The following is a 27,713-nucleotide window of genomic DNA, read 5'->3' as shown; positions in this document are numbered from 1 at the left end:
GCCTGGGCAACATAGGGAGACTTCATCTCTACAAAAAACAAAAAAATAGAAAAAAATTAGTGGGCATACTGGCACACACCTGTAATCGCAGCTACTTTGGGAAGTTGAAGCAGGAGGATTACTTGAGCCCAGGTGGTTGAGGCTGCATAAGCTGTAATTGCACCATTGTACTCCAGCCTGGGCAACAGAGCAAGACCCTGTCTCCAAAAAAAAAGGCTCAAATATCTGTATTTTAAAGCCTACTGAGGAAAAGACTTTGGAGCCCAGGACCTATGGAAAAGGAAATTTTCTCTCTGGGAATTCATATTCCTTAAGGCCCTAGAAAGCAAGGCAAGTATCTCAAATAACCATCAGCTCCATTTCTGGTGCTGGAGTTGAAACCCCACTTCTTGTCCAGTGGCCTTGGGAGAACAATGGCTTGTGTGGGGTGAAGACAAGACATAGAGGAACATGCTACCCTTCTTTTTCTTCTCATCTCTGTGAACAGAGAGGCCACAAATCACCTTAGCAAGCATGGCTTGTTATTTTCATTCTTGTAAAGTCTCTTTATGAAGATTCTTGGGCTGCCTGAATTCTTGGTACCTGGTTCACATCAGTGCCCAGTGATAGTTTGCAGAAGTGGTGTGAGCAGATTGTTCTTTGTCCCTTTAAGAACAGAAAACATAGAAAAAGAATGGTCAAAAACCCAGTGGGCCGCCGTTTGTTCCCTCATGCTCAAGGGTGGACCCTGCCTCTCTCTTGCTCACATGGAGAGAACCAAAAGTTCCTTCATGCCTCGGTGTGACTGGAACCCAACAGCCCTGCCTCCTTCCACCCCATCTTGTTGGCTGCTCCAGGCCCAGCACTGGGAAATGCGGAGTTAAAGCTACTTCATTCTGCAAGGGCTAACTTTGATCATCCCCAATGAAAGTTTCCTCATTCCTCATGAATGAGTTTTAACCAAATTCATCAACCTCGTTTTATAAATGGGAAAACCAAGGGGACCTGCCCAAGGGCACAGAGTCATTTAGACCCTTGGGGCAGGGTCTCCTTCTCCCTGGATTTTGATCCCCCTGTGGCTCACAAGAGCTCTCCCTGGGTATTGAGAAAATGGGAGCCGAATTAGGCTCAACTTGAGTCTAATCATTCTTAACCAAGTGTATTTTCTTTTCAACTACTTGTTTACAAGTTCAGTCGGATAGGAGAATCACCTGGATCATTTTCAAAAATGCCGAGACGGGGACCTGCCTCCAGAGATTCTAACAGAATTGGTCTGGGATGTCTCCTGGGCCCTGAGATTTTTAAAAGCTCCCAGAAGATTCCCATGTGCAACTGTGCCGAGAACCACTGTTCTAGATCACACTGCTGCACAAGGGCTAAGAGAACTATAGGGCTCTCATGCCATGATTTCCTGTCATCCTCTCGATGGGCTTAAAGATTTGGGTCAGGAAGAAAATGGAGAAAGACCTTCAGTTCGCCCTTCAACACAAGCTGTCCATCCCCCACCTTTAAAAGACACAGAAAAGGACAAGGTTTGGAGATCAAGTTAAATGTCCAATTTATTTTTATAACTTGAAACCAGAACAAACTTGGTTTTGAACAAGCGTACAAATGAAATGGCAGACACATGCTGAACTCAACATTGTGACATTAAGGAAAAAAAGAGGCCCAAAATCTTGTACAGAGAATAAAGGAACAATAAATATTTTACTAAGCCATATTGAAATGACCTCCTGTCATCTCAACATTTTATCCATAATAAAAAAAAAGTGCCTGTTTCTTAAACAGAGCACAAATACCAAGCAATAATAAATAGTTCCAAACTTGTAGTAAAAGACAAAACCTCCAAGTAAACAACAAAAGCTCATACAATAATAGAAAAGGTAATAAAAATATTTTGCCTTGCCAGTACAAATGCAAACAACTTAAATCAATGGGACTTTGCTTTGCAGGGCTGAGTTACAAGGAGCACCAAAATCACGGGTTTGCCTGTGTTCCACGAGACCTTCGGCTGACGGTTACTTAGGACTGGGATGAAAGGCTGATTTCCTTACTTTTCACATTTTGCTTAGAGTAATTCGGTCTCCTCCTCTCCTCATGAAAGACTCTCTAATGGCAAGTGGTGGGTTCCAATTGGGGGCAACTTTGAACAAAGTTATGGCAGTGTGGAAACCGGCCTGAGGTCGGCTGAGTCACCCATGCTAGAGGCCTCTCTCGGGATCATCTGCTTCCCTGTTGGTTTTTTAAACACAAAAGGGAAGCAAAGTTCTCTCTTCTCTGCAGTCACAGAGAAACACAATGCTTGTGCTTTGGGATGGCTTAGTCCTGGCAATCTGGTAAGCTGGTGAACACTGGCTAGCTGTTACGACTACAGGAGGGCGACCCTGGAGGCACTCCAGGACCTCAGCGGGGCATCCAAAGGCAACAGCAGCCCCTGGATCTGCAGGTAGGAAACTGCAGTAGGAAACTGAAATCTCAGCTTTCTCTCCCATTCCCTCCCCTTTTTTTTAACTTTGCAAAGGTAAGTGGCAAGAAGGAAAGAGTGCATCGAACAGAAAAGTTTCTGCATTTGGTAAGGAATTGCCCAAAAGGATGCTTGGTTACACTTTCATAACCTGAAATAATGGTTTCTTGCATTTCCTGAAATAAAAAAATGACTTCCTGATATTGGTATTTTACTTAAAAATGCATTATTCCCTCATCCAAAAGACCACCACTTTATCTTAAAGCTACTTGGCTTTACAAAAAAAAAAAATTAAAATAGAGGATTAGGGGAGGAACAGATATGAAGAAAGAAATTAAATAAAAAATGAAAAAAAAATAAAGGACCAATGGAGGATGAAGGATGGAGAGGAAACGCAGGGGAAGGAGAGAGAACGAGATACGGAAAGGCACCAAATTCATCCCAGGCCCTCGCATTCGGAAACTGACGGAATGTAGGTTTCAGAGAGCAAAGCAGCAAAGCAGGGAAGAAAGACAAGAGGCCAACACTCTCCACGGCACGAAAGGTCCTGGCTGTGATGGAGTCTCCTTCCTGAAATCCAATTTGTACCGGTCTCAACAGCAGGTCACTTCACTCGGACCCAGCTGAATCACCAGCTCCTTTCATGATATTTGTGTTTGTTTCACAATTTCTCAAGGACTAAAGCAGCTCGGTTTGCATTGCTTTCTGCTGGTAAGGGCGGGAGAGGTGGTGGTGGTGACCGCCACAGAAGTGATGGTAGAGAAGGAAGATGTTCTCTCGCTCTCTCTCCTCTACATCTGACATCTTACAGATGGCCTCTTAGAGAAAGGGAAGACGATGTGGAATGTTACTGACATCTTTACAAAAACTGATTTTTTTTTCCACTCAACACAAATAAAGAATTTCCCATCCGGTCTGCTGTGGCCACACCAAGGAGCCTTGATGCAAGGTTCGGGCGTTCAGAGAGAAGCCCAACACGAACGGTTCTCTGTGTAGGCCAATTCCGACAAAAAATATATACAACTAAATGATTTGTGAACCAAAGCATTTAACTACTTCCTTTTGTTTCTTTTTCTCAAAGGTTGTCAAACAACCCTTTTTCTCTTGTACAATAGGACTTAACATACAAATTTTTTTTTTTTTGCAATATTTTATCCTGCCAAATTAAAAAAATATATTATGGCAGCCTGTTTGTTTTTGTTTTTTTTTTTTCTTTTTATTTCCAAATTCACTAACAAAAAGGTACATTAAATCCCTTTAAAAGGACAAGCTTACAGTTAAAAAATTACGAGCTCCAGTAAAAATACAGCAAGTGCCTACATCATATGAACCAACCAATATATCCATTCCAGAGGGAGGCGGGAAGAGAAAAATAAGTACAGGTCAGAAATGTGATTTTTTTTTTCTGCAAAGCAATAACAATATTAAGCACTTTTTTTCTACATACTTTTTCTACATGGTGTAGCAATCCCCTTTGAATCCCCAAATACAAGTTTCTATACATTTTTTTGAAATAAAAATTCAACACCCAAGGCAGAAAAAAATTTACTAAAACTCCGACTTTACAGTTACTGTGACAAGAACAAATTTATAGACCCACCATTTAAATTTTACTGCAACATTTTCAAGGAAAAGAAAAGGGTTTTTTTTTTTTTCTTGTTTTGTAAAATGCCCAGGCATTCTCGATTATTACAAATACTGGTCCACTTTTACAGTAATCAAGAAATTTTAATATATATAATATATACTAAAACCCCGTCACCAAAAGAAAACAATATACACGCGGCCACTGTGGCATTTTTGTATAACCTATTAAGCAAACTTTGAAAAAAAATGATCGCTCCAACACACATACACACAATTTTTTTTACCCTTGTATGTACCCAATACTGTAAACGTATTTTTAAGACAGAGTGCACTAAATTTAACTTTAGAAAAAATTAGCCATTGTTCCTGAATTGTTTTTGTTTTGCTTTTCATTCAACGATATCAACTTGTAACTTGTGTCACTTGAGTTTTAATTCAGCAGTAAATCACCTCCACTCCATATCTAAGCAGCGTTGTCCCAAAAACAAAAGGGGCTGAGGATAATTCAGCTAATGGATGTCCAAGGTTGTGCTGGGTTTATTTCTTCATTTGATTGGGTCTTATGGCATTTCATATCCTCTATCTTCAACCAGAATTTTTTTTTTTTTTTACTTAAAGTAAATGTGGCTTTGTTAGTTTCTAAAGAATGTACTTTTCTTGTTTTACTTTTTTAAAAAGTCTTTTCATTTCAAAAAAAAAGTTTTGCATTTGTCTCAAGAGACTCAAATAGGAAGATCAGTTTTCAAGGCACTCACATCAAATTGAATGGCAGTAGAAAAACTGTCCTATAAATTATTATTTTATTTTGTTCTTTATAGTGCCAGTATTGTGAATGCCACGCTTAGCAACACTGACACTCAATCTCAGCTGTCCCTTACAGTTTAACCCACCTCTGGGCCAAAGAGAAGAATATGCTGCAATTTCTTGTTTAGAAGCCATTAATTTAAATGCAAACAAAAGCTTTAAAGTGCGGGTCAACAGAATTCAAATGTCTAATCTTAACAGTTCAATGTTTAGTACCTTCCAATCTAATGAGATAGAAAACAAAACAAAACAAACAAAAAAAAAAAACCTGGGAAGTAGCGCTGGGCACCTTCTGATGGAACTCCTCCCATGCTATTTCAGTAACAGAGAATAGAAATTTGCAAGATCCCCACCCCACCCATCCCTACAATATCATCAGTGTGCATTAAATGAGAGAACACTAACTTCAATTCATTAGGGCATTCGTCTGCTTGGGAAATGATCAATGACCCCTTGTAGCAACATAGGATTTGAGATTTATGTGGTGGGGGTGATAAATAAAGAGAGAAACCGTCAAGCCAGAAAACGCCTAAAAGAACACCGCTAGTTTCTTCCTTTCTGTGTCACTGCAGGCCACCCCATCTCCCCAAAAAGGTACCCCTCAGCCCATTTTATGTAGCCTAATCTACAGCGAATAGCAGCCATGGCACCCCAGGGCACACCAATATTCCAAGAAAAGGATAGTTATCTGTTGGTCATGCACAACCTCAGAATGCTGTCGGGCCATTTCCCAGAGGAGCCCTCCAAAATCCTCTCTGGCAGTGCTGAGTCTGTGGGGTGCCTCCCCTAGCACCACCACTCAAGGCTTCCCTTACGTAATATGAAAGCTGAAATCAACACAGAAAAGGCCGCTTTACTTGGGACGACATGAGTGCTACATCTCCATTCCAATTCTGAAACAAAGTGCTACGACTTTAAAGATTGTTATCCGCTGTACATCCACACCCCCACCCCAAAAACAAAAATTAAAATTAAAAAAAATTAAAATTAAAAAAACTGCATGCCACTTTTTATTTCAAGACGAAAAAAGAGGAAGGAATGAAAAAGTAAACAATTTTAAAAGTCATTTGAGTGTTGGCTTCTTCACAAGAAATTACACATGCTTAGCTTAAATTTCAAAAAAGCAGCACCACCCCTCCCCCCAAATTATAATTTAAAAGATATGCTTCCCCTCTAACATTGCTTGCGAGTCATTGCTCAGGCTACTACCGGGTTTAAAAAAAAAAATAAAGAAGGGATGGATACCCAACAAAAATCTCTTAAAGGAATTCAAACAGAAAAAATAATAATAAAAAGTACCTGCACATGCCAAAAAAATTACAAAACCCAATAAATACAGAAATTATTGCACAGTTAAAAGGCTCCACAATTTGTACTGCCTTAATCAACCCTCGGGTTTCCATAGGACTTCGCAGACACAGGTTAGGTTGGAGTGCCGCCTCCCCTGGGCCCCGGGGACACGCGGGGTGCGGGGTGGTGGTGACACGGAGGCAAGTCAGGTCAGCATTCTCTCGGTTGGCAACGGTTCCACTGTACAGGTGCGCGGCGCCAGGGCCCGCGCGCTTAGCTCCTCTCGGCCTGCTCGATTTTGACGTCGTTAGTCAGCAAGTGCTCGCCGTGCCACTTTTTCATGTGTTTCTCCAGGGTGCTGTAGACGCTGAAGGGCATCTGGCAGATGTCGCAGCGGTACACCTCCTTGCCGATCTGCCCGTGCGTCTTCATGTGGCGCGTGAGCTTGCTGCTCTGCGCGCATGCGTAGTTGCACAGCTCGCACTTGTAAGGCCGCTCGCCGGTGTGGCTCCGCCTGTGCACCGTCAGGTTGCTGCAGTTCTTGAACACCTTGCCGCAGTACTCGCACGTGTCGCTGCGGCGGCCCTCCTTGGAGCTGGGCCGCCCGGGGCCGGGGCCGCCCAGGTGCGGGGTGCTGCCTCCGCTGGCCGTGCCACTGCGGCCCGAGAGGCCGCCGTCCAGCAGGTCCCCGGGCGGCGTGGAGAAGCGCAGGCTGCCGTTCTCGGACGAGTGCTCAGACGACGTGGCGAAGGGCGACTGTCGTGCGTCCGTGAAGCCCAGGAAGGGGTCCTTCATGAAGTGCCGCGACGCCGCGTAGCCCACCAGCCACTGCGAGTACACGTTCTCGGACGGGATGAGCGCGGCGGGCGGCAGCTCCAGGTCCTTCTCCACCTTGATGCGCTTGGCGGCGCTGTTGAGCCCCGGGCTGGGCAGCGGCGCGGGCTTGCGCGGGAAAAGCCCAGAGAAAGGCTCGGTGCCTGGCGCGAAGCCGCCCCCGCGCCCGTTGACCGCGCCGCCCGCGCCCGCGTCCCCGCAGCCGCCCGCGTCGTCGTCGTCGCCCGCGTCTCCGCCGCCAGCCGCGCGCTTCAGGAAGGCGCCGCGCTTCTGCTTGTCAGCCAGGAGCTCGCCGTACTGTGGCAGTGCGCCCAGGCCCACATTCTCCATGACCTTGCCCAGCACCAGCGCCTTCTCGTCAGCCAGTGCCTTGGCCGCGCCGCCCCCCGCGCCCGGGACCCCGGCCACCCCGCCACCGCCGTTCTCGCGGTTGCGGCTCAGCTCTGAGTCCATGCTGAAGCTCGACTCGGGCCGGCTCTCGTTCTCCAGCAGCAACTCCTCCTCCTCCTCCTCCTCCTCCTCGTCCTCCTCCTCCGGCTCGTGGCCCAGCGACGGGTCGCTCTCATGGTGGCGGAAGTCGCCATCGGCCGCCTTGAGGCCCTCGCCCGCCAGCTCGCTTGTGCCGGGCTCGGGGGAGCTGGCGGCCGAGAGCCCGTCGTCGGAGCGGCCAGCCAGCGAGCCGGCCTTGTGCATGTGCGTCTTCATGTGGCGCTTGAGCTTGCTGGCCTGCGAGCATGCGTGGTCGCACAGCTGGCACTTGTAGGGCTTCTCGCCCGTGTGACTGCGCCTGTGCACGATGAGATTGCTCTGGAACTTGAAGGTCTTGCCGCAGAACTCGCACGACTTGCTCTTGGCCGGCGGCTGCGGGGGCGGCGTGCCGCCAGGGGGCATGGGCGGCAGCGGCGGCGTGCTCAGGAACGGGGACTTGGGGCTGGGCTGGAAGGGGTTCAGGAGCCGGTGCATAGGGTTTCCGCGGCCCGGGGACACGGGCGGCGGCGTGGAGCTGTTGCCCGCCAGCTCGCGGAGCCGCCGCGAGAAGTCCATGGCGGGCGAGTCGATGGCCATGGGGTTCAGGCGCATGACTCGGTCGAAGGCACTGGGGTGCTGGGCAACGAGCCCCATCTCCTCGGCACTGAGGCGGTGCGGGTCCAGGTGGTGGCGCGGCGGGGGGCTGAAAAGAGGCGGCGTGCCCGGCAGGCGGCCCTCGCCGAAGCCCGGGTGGTCCCGCAGGATGGGGCCCGTCATGCGCAGCAGGTTGAAGGGGTTGCTGTCGCCCAGGAAATTCATGAGCGGGGACTGCGCCACGGCCTCCGGCCCGAGCGGCGGCGGGATGGTGAGCCGTGGCGTGAGCGAGCTGCTGGCCGGCCCGGGCTCCAGGTAGATGCGGAAGCCATGCGTGTTCTGCGCGTGCTGCAGCAGGAACCACGCGCTGTTGAAGGGCTGCTTGCATGTTGTGCAAATGTAGCTGGAAGGCTCATCTTTACCTGGGGAAACACACGGACAGAAAGGCAGAGACAGCGTGAGAAGCGGCAGCGGGGCGCGGGCACCGCAGGGCCACTGGCCTGGGGGATGCGGCCCGGGCCGATCCAGGATCCCAGTGCCCTGCCTGACAGGGACTGCAGGGCGGCTTTCAAGCAGGCCCGGCCTTGTCTCCACCTGGCTGGGGGGCCGAAGAGGCAGGGTCTGTGGGCAAGCGGCCCTGGCCACGTGGGCACCAACGACTTACTTCAATTGTGTAAAGGCCCGCCTTGCTCTCTCAAAGGATTATGAGCCCCATTACCTCCGAGACCACGGGAGATCGTGTTTGTGAGAATACGATCCAGTAGTAGGAATTCTGTCAAGGCTGGACTGTGTAACAGCCCTGGCAAATTCCAACCCTCCAGGATGCTCCACACCGGAAACCATCTAGGCCAGGGTTTCTCAGTCAAGGCACTAGTGACATTTACATCCTAATTCTTTGGGTGGTGGGGGCTGTCCTGCCCATTGCAGGATGTTTAGCAGCATCCTCTGCCTGCACCCACTAGATAGATGCCAGGAGCATCCACCTTCCCCAGTTGCGAGGACAAAAAGTGTCTCCAGCCTTGCCAAATCTTCCCAGGAAGGAGGGCAAGATCACCACCCCCTTTGAGAACAACCAATTCTGATAATATTTGATTCCAGGGAGTTGTACAGAAGCACAAATCGAACTGTACCATCCTGCAAACTTTTTTTTTTAAGAGAAATAGCTGCAATACCTCTGAAACATTTGGGATTTTTAGCTATAGGAAATTCTCATGTTTCCTACACCACCGTCTGTGCAGAAAGCACTGTACACCCGAACATGGATTCGTAGGAACAGAAGAAATTTAACATGCCATGAAGACCCGCTACTACTGTGACAGCTGCCCCCACCCCGTGTCCTCACAGACACGCCCAAACACCGCTTGGAATTCCACCTCCAGACCCCCAGGGAAGACGGGGGCACACTGGCCTAAAGGAGTCTTTCAAAGTCCTCTGCCAGAATACTAAGTAATGAATGAACATCCTCACATCTGACAGGGCAGTCAGGATGAACAGTGGCAAATGCTGACGTGTTAGCAACTGGCTCTGGTGACACACACGGGCAGCAAATTGTAGCAGACACTCGTGGTACGGAGCCAAAACGTCATGGTCTTTGTCCATCACTGAGACTGTCACAAAATGAAGCCTGAACATTTCCTCCAGAACCCGTCCTGTGGATGCCCTCCTGCACCTGTGGGTGAAGCTCGCCGCTTTTCCAGCATGTACCTCTCCTAATACTCTGCATAAAAGAGACGGTGCAGACAGGACCCGTCTTCCATCATCGCACTCACTAGCTGGGGAAGCAAGAGGAACAAGAATCGCAGCTCAGATCCGGCAGAAGACATGGCATGAGAGATTTTGTCTTTCTTTCTTTTCTTTTTCTTTTTTTTTTTGAGACGGAGTCTTGCTCTGTCTCCCGGGCTGGAGTGCAGTGGCCGGATCTCAGCTCACTGCAAGCTCCGCCTCCCGGGTTTACGCCATTCTCCTGCCTCAGCCTCCCGAGTAGCTGGGACTACAGGCGCCCGCCACCTCGCCCGGCTAGTTTTTTGTATTTTTTAGTAGAGACGGGGTTTCACCGTGTTAGCCAGGATGGTCTCGATCTCCTGACCTCGTGATCCGCCCGTCTCGGCCTCCCAAAGTGCTGGGATTACAGGCTTGAGCCAAGCATGAGAGATTTTGAAAGACCCCTTTTGTTTTCTCAAACTTTCTTCTACCTGGAAGATTTTAATGCAGATGCTAAAGTCCAGGAGCCACAAGCTCTGGTGAAGTCAAACGTGCAAATGAATGACCATACCCAATATCAGTAAGGTGCCGTGGGAAGTGGAGAAAACAGTCCCGTCTCACCCTCTCCACCAATCAATTGCAGGCCTTCTGAAATCCTCGGCAGACAGCATTTTTGTTTTCCACCCACTAATTATGTTTCTGGAAGGCTGCACTCTTAGCAGTGTTTATAGGCACATAAAACTTCGTTTGGAAACCATCTTTTAAAAATCAAGTGACTCGGGGACCAAATACCCTGAATTCCATCCAAGGCCTTCAGTCTTGAGTGTGGCCTGTGCCTCTGTCTGAACCGGGGCTTGCCAGTTTCTGAGGGGCCGGGACCTCCCCAAGACATCACATGCCTGCAGTGCCACGGAAGGCTTCATGCTATCTGAGGGGCAGGGTGGAGATTCCCCCCACGACCTCAGAACCAGTTGGCCCAGGATACCAACACTAGAAACCGAGCCACGCTTTTACGAGTTTGGCATTACATGGGGATTCTTTCCCTCTCCTCTCCTATTCTGTGTATTTGGTGATGAGAAGACGGTGGTAGGGAGGACAGAAATGAAAAAGGAATTCTGAAGTTCGGCCTCATCCCTCTTTTAAAAACAGCTCAAGGAGCACCTCTGAGGCTGTCTTCTTTCTCCAGGGTGTCTGGGTCATTTCCCTCTCTCAGTCCTCCAGGTAACTCAGTTCTCCCATGAAGGAGCCCCTGAGGGGAAGCCTCCCCACCTCAGACAGGGCAGGGACGCCTTCCCAAGGCCCCGGGTGGCTGCGACTCTCCCCATAAGGCCACCCCAACACCCCAGCCCTCCCCTTCTGTGCACCCTCAGCGAACACAGGAAGTGCCCAGCTTCTCTGGGGACAGCATTTCTGTCCTCCGCTTATTAGTGAATGTACTTGGGGAACAGCAGGCCTTAGCTCAGACAGCCTCACAGGAGAGCTGGCCAGAAGCCATACTTAGACGACTCCTCACACCCTTTTTGGGAACAAGGCAGAATAAATAAGTAATAAAAAAAGAAGCTAGATAAACGTCCCTTTCTGACACAGGAGTTAATAATGTAAATGAAGTGCCCCTTCCTCCATGTTTATAGATCTTCAAATTAAAGATGGTTCTTGTACCCTGCACCGCCCTTCAGCCACTCCAATTAATCAATACGGCTTTCCATCGCTCTAGTTCCTCATGTTTTCAAGTCAGGCCACCTCCCTTCCCCCAATCTTTTTTTCATCATCTGTTTCCCTGGGAAGTGCTCCAAAGCACTTCCTGTTTCTTGATCAGGGTGGCCACAGATTTTCTAGAAAGTTCTGTGGCTGGTGAGGAAAGAACGTGGCTATCAGAGGAAAATGCAGAGCTCCTAGGCAGGCCAGCAATGAAGGCGGCTCTACAGCCGAAATGGCCAAGTCACAGGTTTTTCAATGCAAAATGGCAGTTACTGGAAGTCAGGTAGCTACAAGTGCTAAAGAGCTCAAATGTTTCCACTTCTTGTTTGTTTGCTTTAAATGCTTCTGGCTGGGCATGGTGGCTCATGCCTGTAATCCCAGCACTTTGGGAGGCTGAGGCGGGCAGATGACTTGAGGTCAGGAGTTCAAGACCAGCCTGGCCAACATTGTGAAATCCCGTCTCTGCTAAAAATACAAAAATGAGCCGAGTGTGGTGGCAGATGCCTATAATCCCAGCTACTCGGAGGCTGAGGCAGGAGAATCGCTTGAACCCGGGAGGCAGAAGTGGCAGTGAGCTCAGATCGCACCGCTGCACTCCAGCCTGGGCGATAGAGTGAGAATCCATCTTAAAAAAAAAAAAAAAAAGCTTCTAAAACTAACTTGGAGCAACATAGGGAGGGAGTTACCTGTCCATAATTCACCATCAGGTGAGAAGAGCGATGTTTATTCATCAGGCTGGATTTCAGGGCCACCTGTCCTGCTCGGGAAGCTCTTACTGGACCAGTGTCCGTGAACCTCTTTGGTTCCAATACTTCCCTCTACACAATGGCAAGATTTCACTGCAGGCAATGGCCTCCAGTGCAGGATCTGATGCCTTCCGACATCCTAAAATTGCCCAGCCCTCAGAGGCCCACCCTCCCTTCTTTTTTTAATAAAATGTTCATTTCCTTATGATTACTCCATGGTTATCTCTTGCCCAGAAGCAGCCCTGAGCATGAGGCTTGCTGACTTTTAGGAATAGAACAATGTCAGAAAGTCTTTGAAGAGTCACTCAGAACATTTTTCTATTTGAAAACTTGCTAAATATTTTAAACACGTGGCACGCAGTCTTGGAGGGCTCGTTTTTAAGTACAGAAAAAGACCCCCAGTGAGCAGGCTGCTTCTGACTGGGAGCTGGCCCACTCCCCCTCCCGGGACCAGATGTTTCGTGCCTGTCACCCCCTTCCAGGAACTCAGGGTCACCTGCCCACAGGTGAGCTGGAGGCTGCACTGTGGAGAGGGGTGACAACTTTATGCTCAGCCCAGACAGGCTGCTGAGATTCCCACTGATAGGTCAAGGCCTAGATTATTTAGAAGCGATTTACCCAGCAACATCAAGCCTGGCCTACAGACCTAGAAACGTCAGCTGCACTTTGCTCACTAAGTCACGCTTGGCGACTCAGACCCAGGGCCTCGTCTTCCCTTGCTTCTTTCGGTCCTCCTTCCTTTCTCAGACGTTTTTTGTATCCATTGACAGAAACTCACACTGGATCTTCTTTGCTCCACTGGCTCTAGACAGAGCTCCTGGACATCTTTCTCAAATGCGATACCCTGGGTCACGAGAACCCTGGACAGCAGCTGTGTGTCCATACCCCTCTGCCTTGGTGTTCCCAGAAGGGGGAATTCAGTCAAGTCATTTAACCTCTCTGAGGCTTGATTTCCTCATCAGTAGAACGGGAATAATATACCTGGCTCCAGAGAGGGCTGGGGAGACCGAATGAGCTCCTGTATGTGGGCACAGCCTATAAATCGCACATGGCTATGCAGGCATTACGACAGGTTTTGCACGTTTTGCTTTTTTATTATCCATCCTTGTACCTGGCCATGGATGTTTCAGGGATGACTTTCAGTATAACTCCAGCAATAATGAAACCCTGGAGGACATTTAATGCAGCCTGCCTCATGCGTTAGAGGTTCTAGGGAAGCAGAAACTTGCAAACATTGAGGAAACATCGTTTTTTATTATGATGCTTGGGAACCGACATGCAACTGGACTCCTGCAATGAAATGTGATTCTCCCTCTGCCATTAGGCTTTTTTATGAGCATTTAAATAATTGTTCCTCCTTATTAAGCTGGCTACTCTAATAATACCAGTAAAGGTATCAGAGATGTTCAATAAAAAAACACACCTTTAATTGAAATTATTATCCAATGAAAAGGCCGTAATTGATAGTGGTCCTCCTAAGGCCAAGTGATACCAAAGGGAAGGGCGTTCCTGCCTGGGTGAGATTTAGTGGCCCGCTGCTGTTCGAGAAGGAGCAGCAAGGAGACACCCCCTCAACCCGAGCAGGGCCCGGGGTGATATCCCGAGGCTGGAGGGCTAAAGTAAGAACTGGGTCCTGGCTTCACAGGCCCCTCTACAGGTTGCAAAACATTTTACACTAGGCGTGGCATTTCCCATGCATTCACTCAGACCATCTTTGCTAACTGTGGCCTCGAGGGAGGCCGGGCAAAAACTGCATCCCAGCTGGCACGTGAGCATACTGACACTCAGAGAAGCAAAGTGGCACAGCCAGAAAGGGGCAGACCACGCCCCTCTCAGGCTACTGGACCCCTGAGCAGGGCTCCAGCCCCACCTCGGCACACAGCACCACCTGAGGGATTTATCGTCAGGGCCTGTTTCACAATGAAAATGGCCAGGAAGGAGGTTCTCCCACCACACTGTGAGTGTCCTCCCAGCGGAAGGCACTGATGATGCTTGGATGGAACCCGGTCAGGTCCACCACAGGCCTTGACCCTGGAGAGGAGTAGGGGAGACGTTTCACAGAGCGAGCAAGCGAGCCTGCTGGGTGTGACACGTCACTGCAGACCTGGTGAGGCAGACACCGAAGTGGCCGAATCCAGGGATGGGAAGCCGGATCCCAGGGCCCCCTGTGGCAGCTCCCTTCCCCGCTCTGGACTTCAGGGTACCCAGTACCCAAGGAGATGGCTGGTTTCACCGGCCAACCACTAAGTCTGCCTCCAGAATCCGTCTGCTAAAGATGCCGTCTCCACTGTTCCAAAATGATCGTAATTATCAGTGTTATCCCTCAGATGTGTAGACTCCTTATTCACTTAAAAACTATCCTCTTTCATGACGTCAGAAAGGAGATGTCAGTTGGGCACCTCAGGGGTCTATATGTTTCATGTCTATCATTCCTGGGCACAGCCATCTGCAGAACTGATAACCATCCTTGCCTGTTCCAAATGCATTCTGTGAAACCTCAGCTCTCTCCAAGACAAAGGCAGAACTAGGGAAATAATACTCACAGTGGTAACAAGAAGGCTTTGTGAAATCCTTACCACCTGCCAGGCCCTGAGCTAAGCACACCAAAGACCTCACATGCTGCTCCAACAACCCCTGCAGTACCCACCGTTACCATCACCATTTTACAGATGAAGAAACTGAGGATGGGAAGAGACAGGGGATCCACCTGGGGCTGCACAGCTGCCCACAGTAAAGCCTGTGGTCTTGTTACGCTGTTCTGATAAACACTGGTCAGAAGAGCAGCAGACACACTCCGGCAGGGAGGGGGCTAGTTACCTGGGCCTCAGTATTTTACCTTTCATTTCAGCCCATGTACTAACCAAAATGCCAAGATGTGTTGCTTTTGGCTAGAATTGCAGTAACTCCATGAAATCATGCTGATTATCTCATGGCAAAAATAACAGATGCCATTTAGAAGAGAAAAACCTTTCAAAGCAAGTGGCCCACTGAGGGGTGCAAGTGCTGATGGTAGCAGCAGTGGTACTATGACCGACAAGACATGGCCTCCTCTGATGGGAATGTGCTGAGCCAGCCTCTAGCTAGGAAAGCCACTGCCCCCACACCAAGGCCTGTGGTAGACATTGCCAATTCATCCCTGCACTCTCTCTCCAGGCCTTGGACTCCTCTTTAACCCCAGGCTCCAGGCAGTCATTGCCAAATAAAGCTTGCCTGCACCTCTTTGCTGTCCCTGAATCTCAGTACATGTAAAGCCAGTAAATGTGGGATCAAAATAGATTGGGCTGAATAAACTTGATAGCACTGTGTGTCCTGCTGAGAACTACATCTACATCTGACTTTCATTAATTCACTGAACAAACAGGATCTGGGCACCCTTCGTCTGCCAGGTACTATGCTGGTAGCTAAGGGTGCAGCCCACACTCCAGGGGGAGACAGGGAACCCCCAATAACCCACTCCATTATTTAATGCAAATTATGAGTGGTGCTAGAAGTTCAGGGTTTTGGGAGAGAGAGGAACTCAAGGGCTTGACTCAACTTGGGGGTTCAAAACCCATGTGATGCCAGACCTCCTTCCCACATCACCTCATTTAGACCCCACCTAACTCTACACACAGTGACCATTGACAGAAGAAATAAAGGAAGCCCAGAGAACTTGGGTAAGTTGCTCAAGAAGAAATTATTGGCCTTAGATTATTTATTTAAAATTCATCTTCTAGACTCTAAACTCACTGAGGACAGGGACTGTGCTGGTCTTGTGGACTGTTTGGACACCAGCCTGCAACATGGTGACTAACGCAAAGTTGCACGTTAGGACTGCCAGCAGCCAAGACATCCAACAGACTGGGAGTCTTCTTAGCCTTCTGCCAGCGTGAGCCATGTTCCTTCCAGACTCACTTCAAAGCCCAGACACTTCGGCCAAGTTGCTGGACATCACAGGGCTTCAGGGTCTTCATCCATACGGTGAAAACAATACCTGCCTTCCTGGGTCGTTTGCTGTAGGATGAGGGCTCATCATGGTAAAATACCCCAAATGGGGACCCACATGCAGTAGGCACTGGGTACATGGGAGGTGACAAGAGACTGGGACTTTCTCTGTGTTTTCTCATGGTCAGTGTTCCTGAAGTCCCACCAAGACAAGGACAAGACCTGTGAAGACACTGCAACTCCACAGTCCGCATGCGACCCTCCACACCAGGCCCCCTCCAGAGAGCAGGGCTCTGCTCAGCAGTCTCAACAAAGGACCTCTCTTCCCCGGCAGAGGACACACCTAGCACTGCCCCCACCCTGAAGCCGGCTGCATCCCAACCACCAAAGCATGCCAGGATCCCAGGAGACTACACACAGAACCAAGACAGTATGCCATTACCTCTGCTACCACCCACCCCAGAACCAGGGACGGATGTTCCCAAATCACAGAGCTGGTGGGGCCTCCCTGATACCCAGGACGATGTATCAGGCACCCCAGCCTTCGGGATCCGACCAGACTCACTGCCTGCCTTTTGCACACACCCATGCGCTGCCCGCTCGCCCTCTCGGTGCCTCCCTTTGGGCAGCGCATTTTCACACTTCCATGCCCTTACTGGTGCCATTCCTCCTTCCTGGAATACCTGCTGTTTATTCTTTCCCCCTAAAATAACTTTTCAGATCCAGCCCAAGTCCAATCCCCTCAGCATTCCACAGCATTGTATTTAGATCTGCTTCATACTGATCACCATACTAGACTGTCATCTTTTGTCCTTGACCTTGGTGTGTTCAACATGGCTACAGCCTGCATGTGCCGATGTTGCCCTTTTGCTCTCAGGTGGATGCTCACAACCACTTTGGAAAGTGGGTTTTAACTCAGGTTCTCTAGAAAAAAGAAACTAAGTCTCATCATAGTTGAGTGAGGGGCCCCAGGTCACAGGGCTGGTAAGTGGCAGAGCCACGATGCACACATGGGTCTGTCTGACCCCAGAGCCTGTGCTGGGTCCAGACTCACAACTGGCTGCCCCTCACATGGGGACGGCAAACCCCGCTGTGACCAGCCCTGGGAAGGAGCCTGAACCAGCCCTGTCCAATCATTCCACGTGCACCAGGGATTGCCAGTAAGCCAGCCCGGGAGGCCAAAAGGTGCAGGGCACTGGGCCATGCAATGGAGAAAGCAGCTCTGTTTGCTGTAGAATGAGGCAGGTTGGGGGAAATGGGAAATGCAACCGGAGAGGCAAATATAAACCCAAGAGCATTCCACAAAAGGGGTCTCCACCCAGTGCAGGCCTGGCTCATTCTACAGGGCTGTCCTCACTCCTGCACACTCGCCCTCCTGACCCAGGGTAAGTGTTAGGTGTGCAGAAGACACCCTGTTCCCGAGGTGCTTTCTCAGGGAAGCCCTGGAGGAATATCAGGATGACCCAAGACCTCACCACATCTGGCAACTCAGAAATGGTATCGTTACAGCAAGAAATGAGAGCACGGCTTCACCATCAACTTCTCAACAAAATTTATTCACTTGTTCCCTCCTCCCTTCCTTCACAGATGCACAATGTGTCCACTCTGTGCCAGGCCCTATGCCAAGAGGAGGGACACAAAGAAATGAAGGTCTGTCCTCACGGAGCCCAAAGTCTAGAGCAAGAGGCCAATGACTCCAGGAACATCTAGGCAAGGTTGAGGCCATTCAGTCACTAGTGAAGGGTGTGCCAAGCAGTGCGGAACCCAGAGGACGGAGAGGCTGACATCCTGGGGGGACCACGAAAGACTCTCCGAGGAGGAGACCCTGGTGTTCGTTCAGAAGGGAAAATAAGAGTGCATCATGCACGGTGACTCACATCTGTAATCCCAGCACTTTGGGAGGCCGAGGTAGGTGGATCACCTGAGGTCAGGAGTTCAAGACCAGCCTGGCCAACACGGTGAAATCCCATCTCTACTAAAAATACAAAAAGTAGCCAGGTGTGGTGGCAGGTGCCTGTAGTCCCAGCTACTCTGGAGTCTGAGGCAGGAGAATCGCTTGAACCTGGGAGGCAGAGGTTGCAGTGAGCCGAGGTTGCGCTACTGCACTTCAGTCTGGGTGACAGAACAAGACTCTGTCTCAAAAAAAAATAAAATAAAATAAGTGCATCATGCAGAGAAGGGAGGGAAGGGGCAGGCCTGCCAGAGGTACTGCATGCCCAAAGGCGGAAGTGGGACTCCAGACTCAAAGAAAGGAAAAACTGAAGGTGAAATTGAAAAGGGGGAGGTTCTGAAAACACGCAAGGAACTTAGCTGAATATAGAGCAAATTCCATTGCTGTAAACCCCATCATAGTGATAACTTTCCTATTTTGTCCATGAAAAATTTCAAGCCCACACTCAAGGCCTACGCAAGTCAAGAACTGTTCAGTATAAGGGAGAATGTCTATATAACAAAAGGATACAGGTGAACCCTTCAGAGGGCCACCCTTCCCAAGCTGCGAAACCACAAGGTATAAAGGAATGAAACTTAAAATCCAGTCTATGAAGATCACTAGCAAGGAAAGTGGCTTCTATGTTACCCTCTACAGCAGGAGTTCAGTGATTCCAGGAAGCCTCACATCTGAATACCCTAGGCCTGTGAATCCACCTTCAGGAACAAGACAGTCCAGGCTATCGGTGGAACAGGGAAGTATTAAAACTGAACTATGGCTGCAGGCACCATGCACCCGAGATTTCCCAAAACAGTCTCTATTTCAACGGCTCAATTCTTTGGTCAGCCCAGGTATCCAGTTTCAGGCTCAGGAAACAGCCACCCAACCCCAGAATAAAGAAAGCAACACTGCCAGCCGCAGGGGTATCACAGCACGGGGTGAAAACAGTGGTGTTTGTCAGTAAGATGGAAGAGCTGGGGCAGGACGCACAGAGCAATTTCCCATGTGGCAAGTCATCTGGAGCATTCGTGAAAAACTACAGCACATTCCTAGAGGCTGTCTTTAGAGGTCCCCCCTTCAGATAAGGCACTGAAATCCACTGGAAATAATAAAGAAGGCGTTGTCAGAGTCCCTTGAAATCTGCTTTCTGTGAACTTCCCTGAAAAGGGCCTACACTATTCCGGTGGGTTTTGGTGGGCCGATAGCTGAGCTCACTTTGATGGTGATGTTCCCCCACGTCGCCCAACATGAGAGTTTTCTGAAAGGATTCTAGAACTCTGGGGACAGGAATTTTGCAGAGAATGTGAAAGAGAAGCACAGAGCAAACCATCCTTATCATTTAATGGACAAATAAAGAGGGAATTAGGAGATAAACAGGCAAGAAAAAGCCAGGAGTCGGCTGCAGGTGTATGAGCGGGGACCAGTGTGTAGCTGTTTCTCACTTACAGGTGGGATCTCAGTCTCCCCAGAAGCACCCCATGCGGGCCTTCCTCCTCCTTCTCCTCCTCCTCCTCCTCCTCCAGACAGGAAGTCTCCCCTCTCCATAATTCACGACTTCCTTCGCCAGGCAAGCCTCCATCTTTCCTTTCTTTAAATCCAGAAAAAATCTCTACATTCCACCCCAAGAAGTATGGCAGAGCAGTAAATCTCATTTTAATGGAGTGTACGTTTAGCTCCAAGGAGATAATTGACGTTATGGAGAGCCTCGACACCGAGTTATATAGGTTAGCTAATGCAGAGGGGACTCATTACCGACACACTACAAACAAGTAGTAATATATGTATATTGTTCTGAGTGGCGTTAGAGCAAAAGTGTTCCGGTCCGCAGGGATTGATAAAGCACAAGAAAACAGCAGATATGCACTTGTAAATTTGTCTCATTTGTCTCTGAAGTTAAAGGTTATTCCCTTGTTCTGAATTTGTAATAAAAACATGCTAGCCCAGGGTTTGTGGAGAATGTTTGAATATTTAAATTGTGTATAATGATAGGCAATTATAGGGTAAAAAACTGGACCTTATGAATGGGGGGATCACCGTTTGGATCACCAAGTGTTTTCTTTTATCTTTAATGCATTTTGCAAGTAATTTCCCCCCAGTGGGGTTCAGAGACCATTACCCAGTCCCACAACCACTAACCAGTAACTAACCAAGCTTCAGTTTGCCTGGGTGGATGGGCTCTTTTCCTTCTTTTTTCTTTTCCTTTCTTTTGTTAGTTTTATTTCCTTCGATATGCAGGGTACATCTCTCCAACCAAGGGCTGGCCTGGGGCTGGGGCTGGGGCTGAGGCTGAAACTGTGGCCTCTCTGTCCCCAGCAGGTCAGTTTGTCTTTCTGGGGAAGGACTAGGCTGGCCATAGGGAGAGGCCTGAGCGGCAGGGTGTGAATTTCCTCTGCCCCTCCAATGGGCTCCCTTCTCCCCAACCCTCTCCCAGGAGGAGGGCCGGGGGCTGGCGGGGAGCCCCAGCTGTGCCACCGGCTTGGGGCAGGGGGTGGCGCTGCGGCTCCTGCGGCTGGAGCCCAGGTGCCCGCCTGGCCAAGTCCGCTGTCGGCCCAGGTTAACCAACTGCAGTGCTAGAGTAACTCCAGCCAGCTTGTCACCGAGCACAAAAGTCATCAGCCAGTGAATGTTCTTTTCTGCACCACAATTAAGACGAATCAATACGACGTGCCACAAATGGTATTTTACTCTCAATAAGAACTCGAGCTGAGTTTATTCAGAATATTTTAGCGCTTCCCCGGGGGATTTTGGGCCGACGCAGATGGCAAATAAAGTACTCAGCCTAAGGCTACAGCACATTATGGTAATTCTAATGTCAGATGTACTTTAATATACAGCTCTATTTAATCACCCCATTATTTCACATTTCCATATGAAAAACCTGCGGCACTTCAGCGGCGCTTTGCCTCTGCCACAGTGCCAAGCTTCCTCCAGCCGCTGCTGGCTGCTGGGACGTGGTCATCTCGCCAGGCACAGCCTGACAGTGCCGAAGTTACCGGATGCCCGGATGCGCAGCCGAGCTGCCTGGTGCCGCTAGAACATCAGAGGACTCTAAGATGCACCGAACGCCATCATGGGACGTTATGGAAGGGAGAAGCTGCACGCACACTACATGCACACACACATGCAGGTTCGCAAGAAAATGCAGGGGGCGGTGTGTGTCCACATAGCACACACACACCCACACACACACACACACATAGTGTACAGGAGAGAAATTAATGTCAACAAGGAGTTACACCCACGCTCCTAACACGGCCCTCTCCCGACACCCACACCCCCAGCACGGTGGCTACTAGGTCAGCAGCTAGATCCAATCACACCGCTGGCTCCAGCCTGTGGCTCCCAGCGGCTGTGCCCATTCGTTCTCCCAGGACTGCCCCCCACCCATGAGGGCAGGATAAAGGCATCATCCACACCAAGGGGCAGGAGGAGGCCAGGCTGGTGACAAAGCCTGAGGGGAGTGCACGAGGTAGAGTGAGGGATGAGAAGGGCTGGGAAACAGCTGCCCACACTGGGTGACCTGGAGCAAGGAGGCTCCCAAGACGACCCGTATAGGGGACTATGGTCACTAGGGAACCTGAAGCCTAGAGGTCCAGGCCCAGGGGAGGTGGAGTTCTGTGAATTCCACGAGGCAGGAGCACCTCAAGGCTGGCTGGGCTGGCCAGCAGAAGCAGGAGTGTGGGCTGAGCCCGGGAAATCACTCTCAAGGCACTCCAAGGAAGCCCAGCACAGCACCTGCTGACAATCCAATTCTAGATTTCCCAAAGATAGGTTTTGCTGATGGATGCTGGCACCTGACCCTACTGGGTGTCCCAGTAATGAGCCAACATTTAAAGCCACATAACATGGAAACAGTTATAGCATATGTCTTTAAAACAAGGCACTTGGGCCGGGCGCAGGGGCTCACACCTGTAATCTCAGCACTTTGGGAGGCTGAAGCAGGCAGATCACGAGGTCAGGAGATCAAGACCATCCTGGCTAATACAGTGAAACCCGTCTCTACTAAAAGTACAAAAATATAGGTGGGCGTGATGACATGCACCTGTAGTCCCCAGCTACCCGGGAGGCTGAGGCAGGAAAGTTGCTTGAACCCAGGAAGTGGAGGCTGCAGTGAGCCAAGATGGCACCACTGCACTCCAGCCTAGGCAACAGAGTGAGACTTCGTCTCAAATAAAAAAATAAAATAAAAAATAAAGAAAAAATAAAAAAATAAAAAAATTTTTTTTAAAAGGCACTTGCCTGTGCCTTTTTTCTTTCTTTCTTTTTTTTTTTTTTTTTTTGAGACGGAGTCTCGCTCTGTCGCCCAGGCTGGACTATAGTGGTGCAATCTCAGCTCACTGCAAGCTCCGCCTCCTGGGTTCACGCCATTCTCCTACCTCAGCCTTCAAAGTAGCTGGGACTACAGGCACCCGCCACCACGCCCGGCTAATTTTTTGTATTTTTTAGCAGAGACGGGGTCTCACCATGTTAGCCAGGATGGTCTCGATCTCCTGACCTCGTGATCCGCCCGCCTGGGCCTCCCAAAGTGCTGGGATTACAGGCGTGAGCCACCGCGCCCGGCCGTCTGTGCCTTTTTTGTCTTGTTTTGTTGTTTTTCTAGCTAGGTCCCATTCCTAACAATGGGGAAAAAAAATCTAAGGGAAGGAGGGAAGTGGAAGGAAGGAAAGGAGGGAGGAAAGGCAGTAAAACTGAGAAAGTTCCAACACACACTGCCAAAACCACTGGCAAATTTCTCAAAAGCATCCGTTCACGAATAAGGCTATCTATCAGTAAGCTAATTCTAGAAAGAAGAGTTGTCCTAAAGCTCGGCATTGGGAAATATTTCAGAGAAAAACTGCTTGAGTGTTTGAAGGTACAGATGTCTGACCTACCTGGCCATTCCAACTCCTACAGGTGCGACTGTGACAGACAGCTCACCACCTCCACTCCCACTGCCCGCTTCAGCCACACGGGGGGGTCACCCTCCAATCAGGGTCATCCTGTTACTTCTTTTTAAAATATGCTTTGGGGGTAAAATCTAACAGTGGAAATTCAGTCCCAATTCTCAAGGCCGTTGATTCCACTCTTTTATTATTGATTATTCTTGAGCCTCAAAATAGATACTAATATTCCCTCAGGCCTTTTCTGGGTTGCTGTCAGTTAGAAAAAAACAGGCTAGAACAGTGGTTCTCAACTGAGGGCTGTTTTGCCCCTCTAGGAAACCTGTGGCGATATTTGGAGATGTTTGTGATTGTCAAGACTGAGGGGCTTAGGCTTGGGGTGCTACTGGCATCTAGTGGGGAGAGGCCAGGGATGCCACTGCACATCTACAATGCACAGGACATCTCCCCAACAAAAGATGAGCCAGTCCACATAGCAACTGTCCCAAAAGTGGGCAGCCCTGGGCCACACCCGTCAACTTAAACACTGGCTTCCTCGTGGGCACTGCCCCTAAATCTAAAAAAAAAAGACTGAAAGAGAAAGTGGGGAGTCAGGAAGAGAGTGGGAAAGGGAGAAAGAGGTGGAGAGAATTGAAAAGACAGAGAGAAGAGGAGCGGCCCACACCATCTACTTCTGGCAATAAAGAAACTGTGGAATCCCAGTCAATTTCATCATTGTAGAAATCATTTGAATTCCAGAGGTGCCTGAAGCTGAGAATGCAGGGCTCCTAGGGAACTCCGCGCCTTGTGAAGGGGGAAGGCAGCCTGAAATGGCAGAGGGGGCAGGGGGACTGCATTTGTCAGCAACCCCCTGCCTGCCCGCAGCCCTCCACCAAAAAAAAAAAAAAAAAAAGCTCCGAGTGACTTTCCTCCAGAGCTGGGCTTGGCCACTAAGGCAGGGATGTCAGGGGCTGCCCTAGATTTGGTGGCTCAGCTGTGAGCCCTGCAACAGCGGCTGCAGGAGATGAAAAACAAATATACTTCCTGAAGTCAAAGAGATAAAAATACAATTTCTGCTGCGTATGCCACTCTTTCATGCAGCAGCAACACTTATGTGGGGTGACGGGGGGAGGAGGATGACCACGCAAGCTTAAGTGATTTTTTTTTAAACGCGATCCAGAGAGATTACATAAAAAGTACAATTAAGGGACGCTCAGAATCCCGAGGCCTTCAAGAACGTGCTGCCTCCGGAATATTTTTAGAACAATCACTGGAGTGATTCTTCTTAGTTGTAGAAACACTCCAAATCAGAAAGTCAATTTTTCCTCTATTTGCAGAAGTGAGCTGGCTCCACTGGACGGAATGCGTGTGTTTTGCTTGGCGGCTGTTCATAATACTGTCTTGGCAGCGTTTCCTTGGAGCGCACACGGTGAACCTGGCTCTCGCATACAGTAGCACTTTCATTTTAAGCGCCCCAGCCACGCTTCCCTAATAACAGCCTGGGAACTGCAAAACCCCTGTAAGCCCAGCCCTTTAAATGGGGAACAGAGCAGGGCTTTTGGGGCCCCGATCGCCACAATAGGGACTGTAAACTGGGGCTGGTGCTTTCAATCAAGAAACGTGGCTCTCGTTAGAAGGCGGAAAATAAAACAATGCCGGCACGTTCTGGGGACCACAGCATGCTACCTTTCGCCTCGTCCTTACCACACACACACAGGCCCAGCCCTGTGGCCTCCTCTACCCTCCTGCTGTCCTGCCAGGTACCAGCTGTACCAAACCAGCTGAAATTTGGATGGGAAGGGACACGGCAACTTGGGAACCACACTGGGGTTGGGGCTGTGGGCCAGAAAGATCTGATTCTCCTGCTTCCTAGCCTTGGCTGAACATGAATGAGTGAGCTCAACTGTGAGCTCCAAGTTCCTTATCTATAAATGCGAGTGACACCTGTATTGAGGATGGTGGGAAGATTCCAGAGCATGCATGAAAGAGTCCTGCCTCTGGTCGGTGCTCAATAGAGAATGCTATTTAATGATCAAAATGTAAATGAGTGAATGAATGAATGAATGAGTGAGTGAGTGGATAAAAGAGTGAATGAATGAATGAGTAAATTAGTGAATAAGTGAATAACTAAGTGAATGAATGAATGAGTGAGTGAATGAGTGAGTGGATAAAAAAGTGAATAAATGAATGAGTGAGTGAATGAAGGAGTGAGTGAATGAGTGAGTGAATGAAGGAGTAAATTAGTGAATAAGTGAATGAATGAATGAGTGAATAAATGAGTGCAAGACAGCAGGATGGGGCTAAGAGGGACTAAGATGACATGGGACTGCTCATGAACAAACCCCCAAACCCCTCTGTCACTGATCAGCCACTGTGATCAGTCACTGCCACCAAGGAGTCGTCATTCAAAAGGGGCCTTCCAGGTACAATTTCAGCCCCTCCCTGGCATCAAGAAACATAGTGATTTCAGCCTCTTAGAACTGGCTCATCACCACTCTCTCTGTTCACACACTCCTCTTTCTTTCTGTCTATGTTGTTTACAAAGGTTTCATTATGTTTTCAACTAATCAGAAAGGCCCCACTAATACACAATTAACATGTGATTATAAAAAAAATTAAAATAGCTTCCAGAAGAAGGAAATGTAATTAAGTAGAGAATGCTTTTCAATAAGTGCTTGCTTTAACCCATTGTCAGAACACAGTCTACGTTCGTCCACAATGCCTGGAACAGATGCCAAGGGCAGAATGTTAAAAGGAAGTTAAAAAAAAAAAAAGGGACATTATCTTCTGGGGGAATAATAGCCATCAACTTGGCACAACATGCTGGAGAACTCAGATTCCGGCTACAGAGGAGAGACCTTCCCCCAATCCTCTTACCTCTCTTTTCTGAAGAAAAAAAAAATTATCTTCTAAAAAAATGAAATAAATGATTAAAGCCAAATCTAAGATAGTAAGAATACATATAACTAAATAGAGAAACCAACAGCCAAACGCACACACTGACAAACTCCACTGCCAACAGAAGTTCTGGTCCAGACCATGAAAAGGGTTTGATAGCACCCCTTTTTAATCAAGTCTGTGATCATTTTGTTTCAAGTCGTTTCTGGCCAAATTTCAGAAGGGATCTGTCTTTTAAAAACCCCAAATCTAAAACGCATTTGTAGACTCCTGTTTGAGAAGCAGGCTGACCAGTCTGAAGGATTTTGTTATTTTTCCTCCTTCTCTGCAGCCTTCCCAAAGCAGTGCTCCAGCCAATGAGATCCAGCCATTTTATTGGCCCCAGTGCTTGTCAATGTAAATGGGGACACTGGGGGTTTCAATGGTTTCTGCCAGCCAATATGGCCCAAAAGCAAATGGCAAACTCAATGATTTTCCAAGGAATGGGAATGTTGTGAGAAATGTGCATGGCCCCACACATGAATTCTTCCAAACATGATGGAGAAGACGAAATATCAGGAAGCTCAGGGCAGGCGACAGGGCAACCACCTGGACACCTGTCCTCCCTCCTCACAGCCCCAACACAGAGCAAGTGCTGCTGGCCCCGGACTGTCCCCTAACAGCAGAAGTCACAGTCAGCAAACCGCCAAAGCCTTCCCTGGACTGCACTGACTTACAGAACACACCCAGGTCTGGTAAGATGGGCCCGCCAAGGAGCCAGTGCTCCTGGACAACATCCCTAGGGATGGCAGGGCCAGGAAGAGGCCTGTAGGCATGGCCAGAGCTCTATCCTTCTAGGCTTCTGCCCTGTGAACTACTCAGAACCCCATCCAGTGTTGCCCATGCACCTTGAGCAAAGGACTGAACACTTCAGGTTTCTATTCCAAACCAGCCATGACTCGGCAGTTATTAGCTGGGCAACCCTGCGGGAGGTGCTTAACTTCTCTGAATCTGGCCTTCAGTGGGAAATGCCTTGTCTGCCAAATGGCCCCCAGAGGAAGCTAATATTTTCCCTGTCACTCAGGGGAGAAAGGTGAGATTCAACCGGGTTGCATGGCTGATCCTACAAGAAGTGAAGGAGCTGGGACCCAGGCTTGGATGACTTGGCTCAAAAGCAGTCTTAACCGTGCAGCAGACGACCTTCGATAATAGCAACCCCCGAGGATGCAGACAGGCCTGAACTACGGGGACCTGACCAGTAGGACCTTGGTCAGTCCTTACCAGGATCCCATCTTACCTCAGCTCTTAAGTGCAGAAGCCAAGGATCAGGAACAAAGCGCGTCTACCCAAGGCCATCCAGGCAACAAGGCAGGTCCATCCAGCCTTCCCTTGCTCCTTCCACTAATAAGTCACCTTAGCACAGAGCCACCTCCCCCAGGTGCACAGATGGGAAAATGAAGGCTGCCCAGCAGGCAGAAAGCGCTTCCTGAGGTCGCACAGCCCAAGGATGAGGCTGGTGCAGGAACTCGAGCCTTCGGACTCCTTTTCTACCCAGATGATCAGGGGATTGAAAAGTACCTAAAGCCAGCCGAGATGCGTTCTCAGGAAATGTACGGAGCGAACCACCTGGCTTCCTGACCTGTACTTTCAAGCCCCACGGTCAAATCCACCACAGACACCAACACAGTGGTCCACTCTGACCCAGGGCTCCTCTGAAAGAAACGGAAGAGAAGTTGCCCAGGACTCTCCAGTATTCCTCACACCTTCTCTGTGGGGCCCCCCCAGCACCTCCATTTCGCAGGTGACATCAGAATGCTGAAGGCGAATGGTGCCCCCAGCATTCTATCCTTGCCCACCCCACCACACACCACAGCCCCCAAGCCAGAAAAACTGTACTGGGCTTTGCACCCCCGAAACAATGGCTGGCCCTTATTGAGCACTTGCTGAGTGCCTCAATG

The 27,713-nt window shown here is 49.3% G+C and overlaps 1 protein-coding gene across 7 annotated transcripts in view; it reads right to left on the bottom strand.

Annotated features, from left to right (window-relative positions):
* Nucleotides 1-1,520: 1,520 nt before the first annotated feature.
* BCL11B (BAF chromatin remodeling complex subunit BCL11B) overlaps nt 1,521-27,713 on the bottom strand; it is a 102,997-nt gene continuing 76,804 nt past the window's right edge. For all 7 annotated transcript variants that reach the window (XM_033191373.1, XM_033191375.1, XM_033191374.1 and 4 more), the window contains one exon: nt 1,521-8,442. In XM_033191373.1, the coding sequence (XP_033047264.1) occupies nt 6,398-8,442 (2,045 nt within the window). In that variant the 3' untranslated portion in view covers nt 1,521-6,397. The remainder of the gene's footprint in view (nt 8,443-27,713) is intronic.

Source organism: Trachypithecus francoisi, unplaced genomic scaffold (genome assembly GCF_009764315.1).
Source record: "Trachypithecus francoisi isolate TF-2019V2 unplaced genomic scaffold, Tfra_2.0 Lachesis_group3, whole genome shotgun sequence".
Classification (NCBI taxonomy): Eukaryota; Metazoa; Chordata; class Mammalia; order Primates; family Cercopithecidae; genus Trachypithecus; species Trachypithecus francoisi.
The sequence above is the reverse complement of the archived record's forward strand: the minus strand, read 5'-3'. Positions and strand labels throughout refer to the sequence as shown.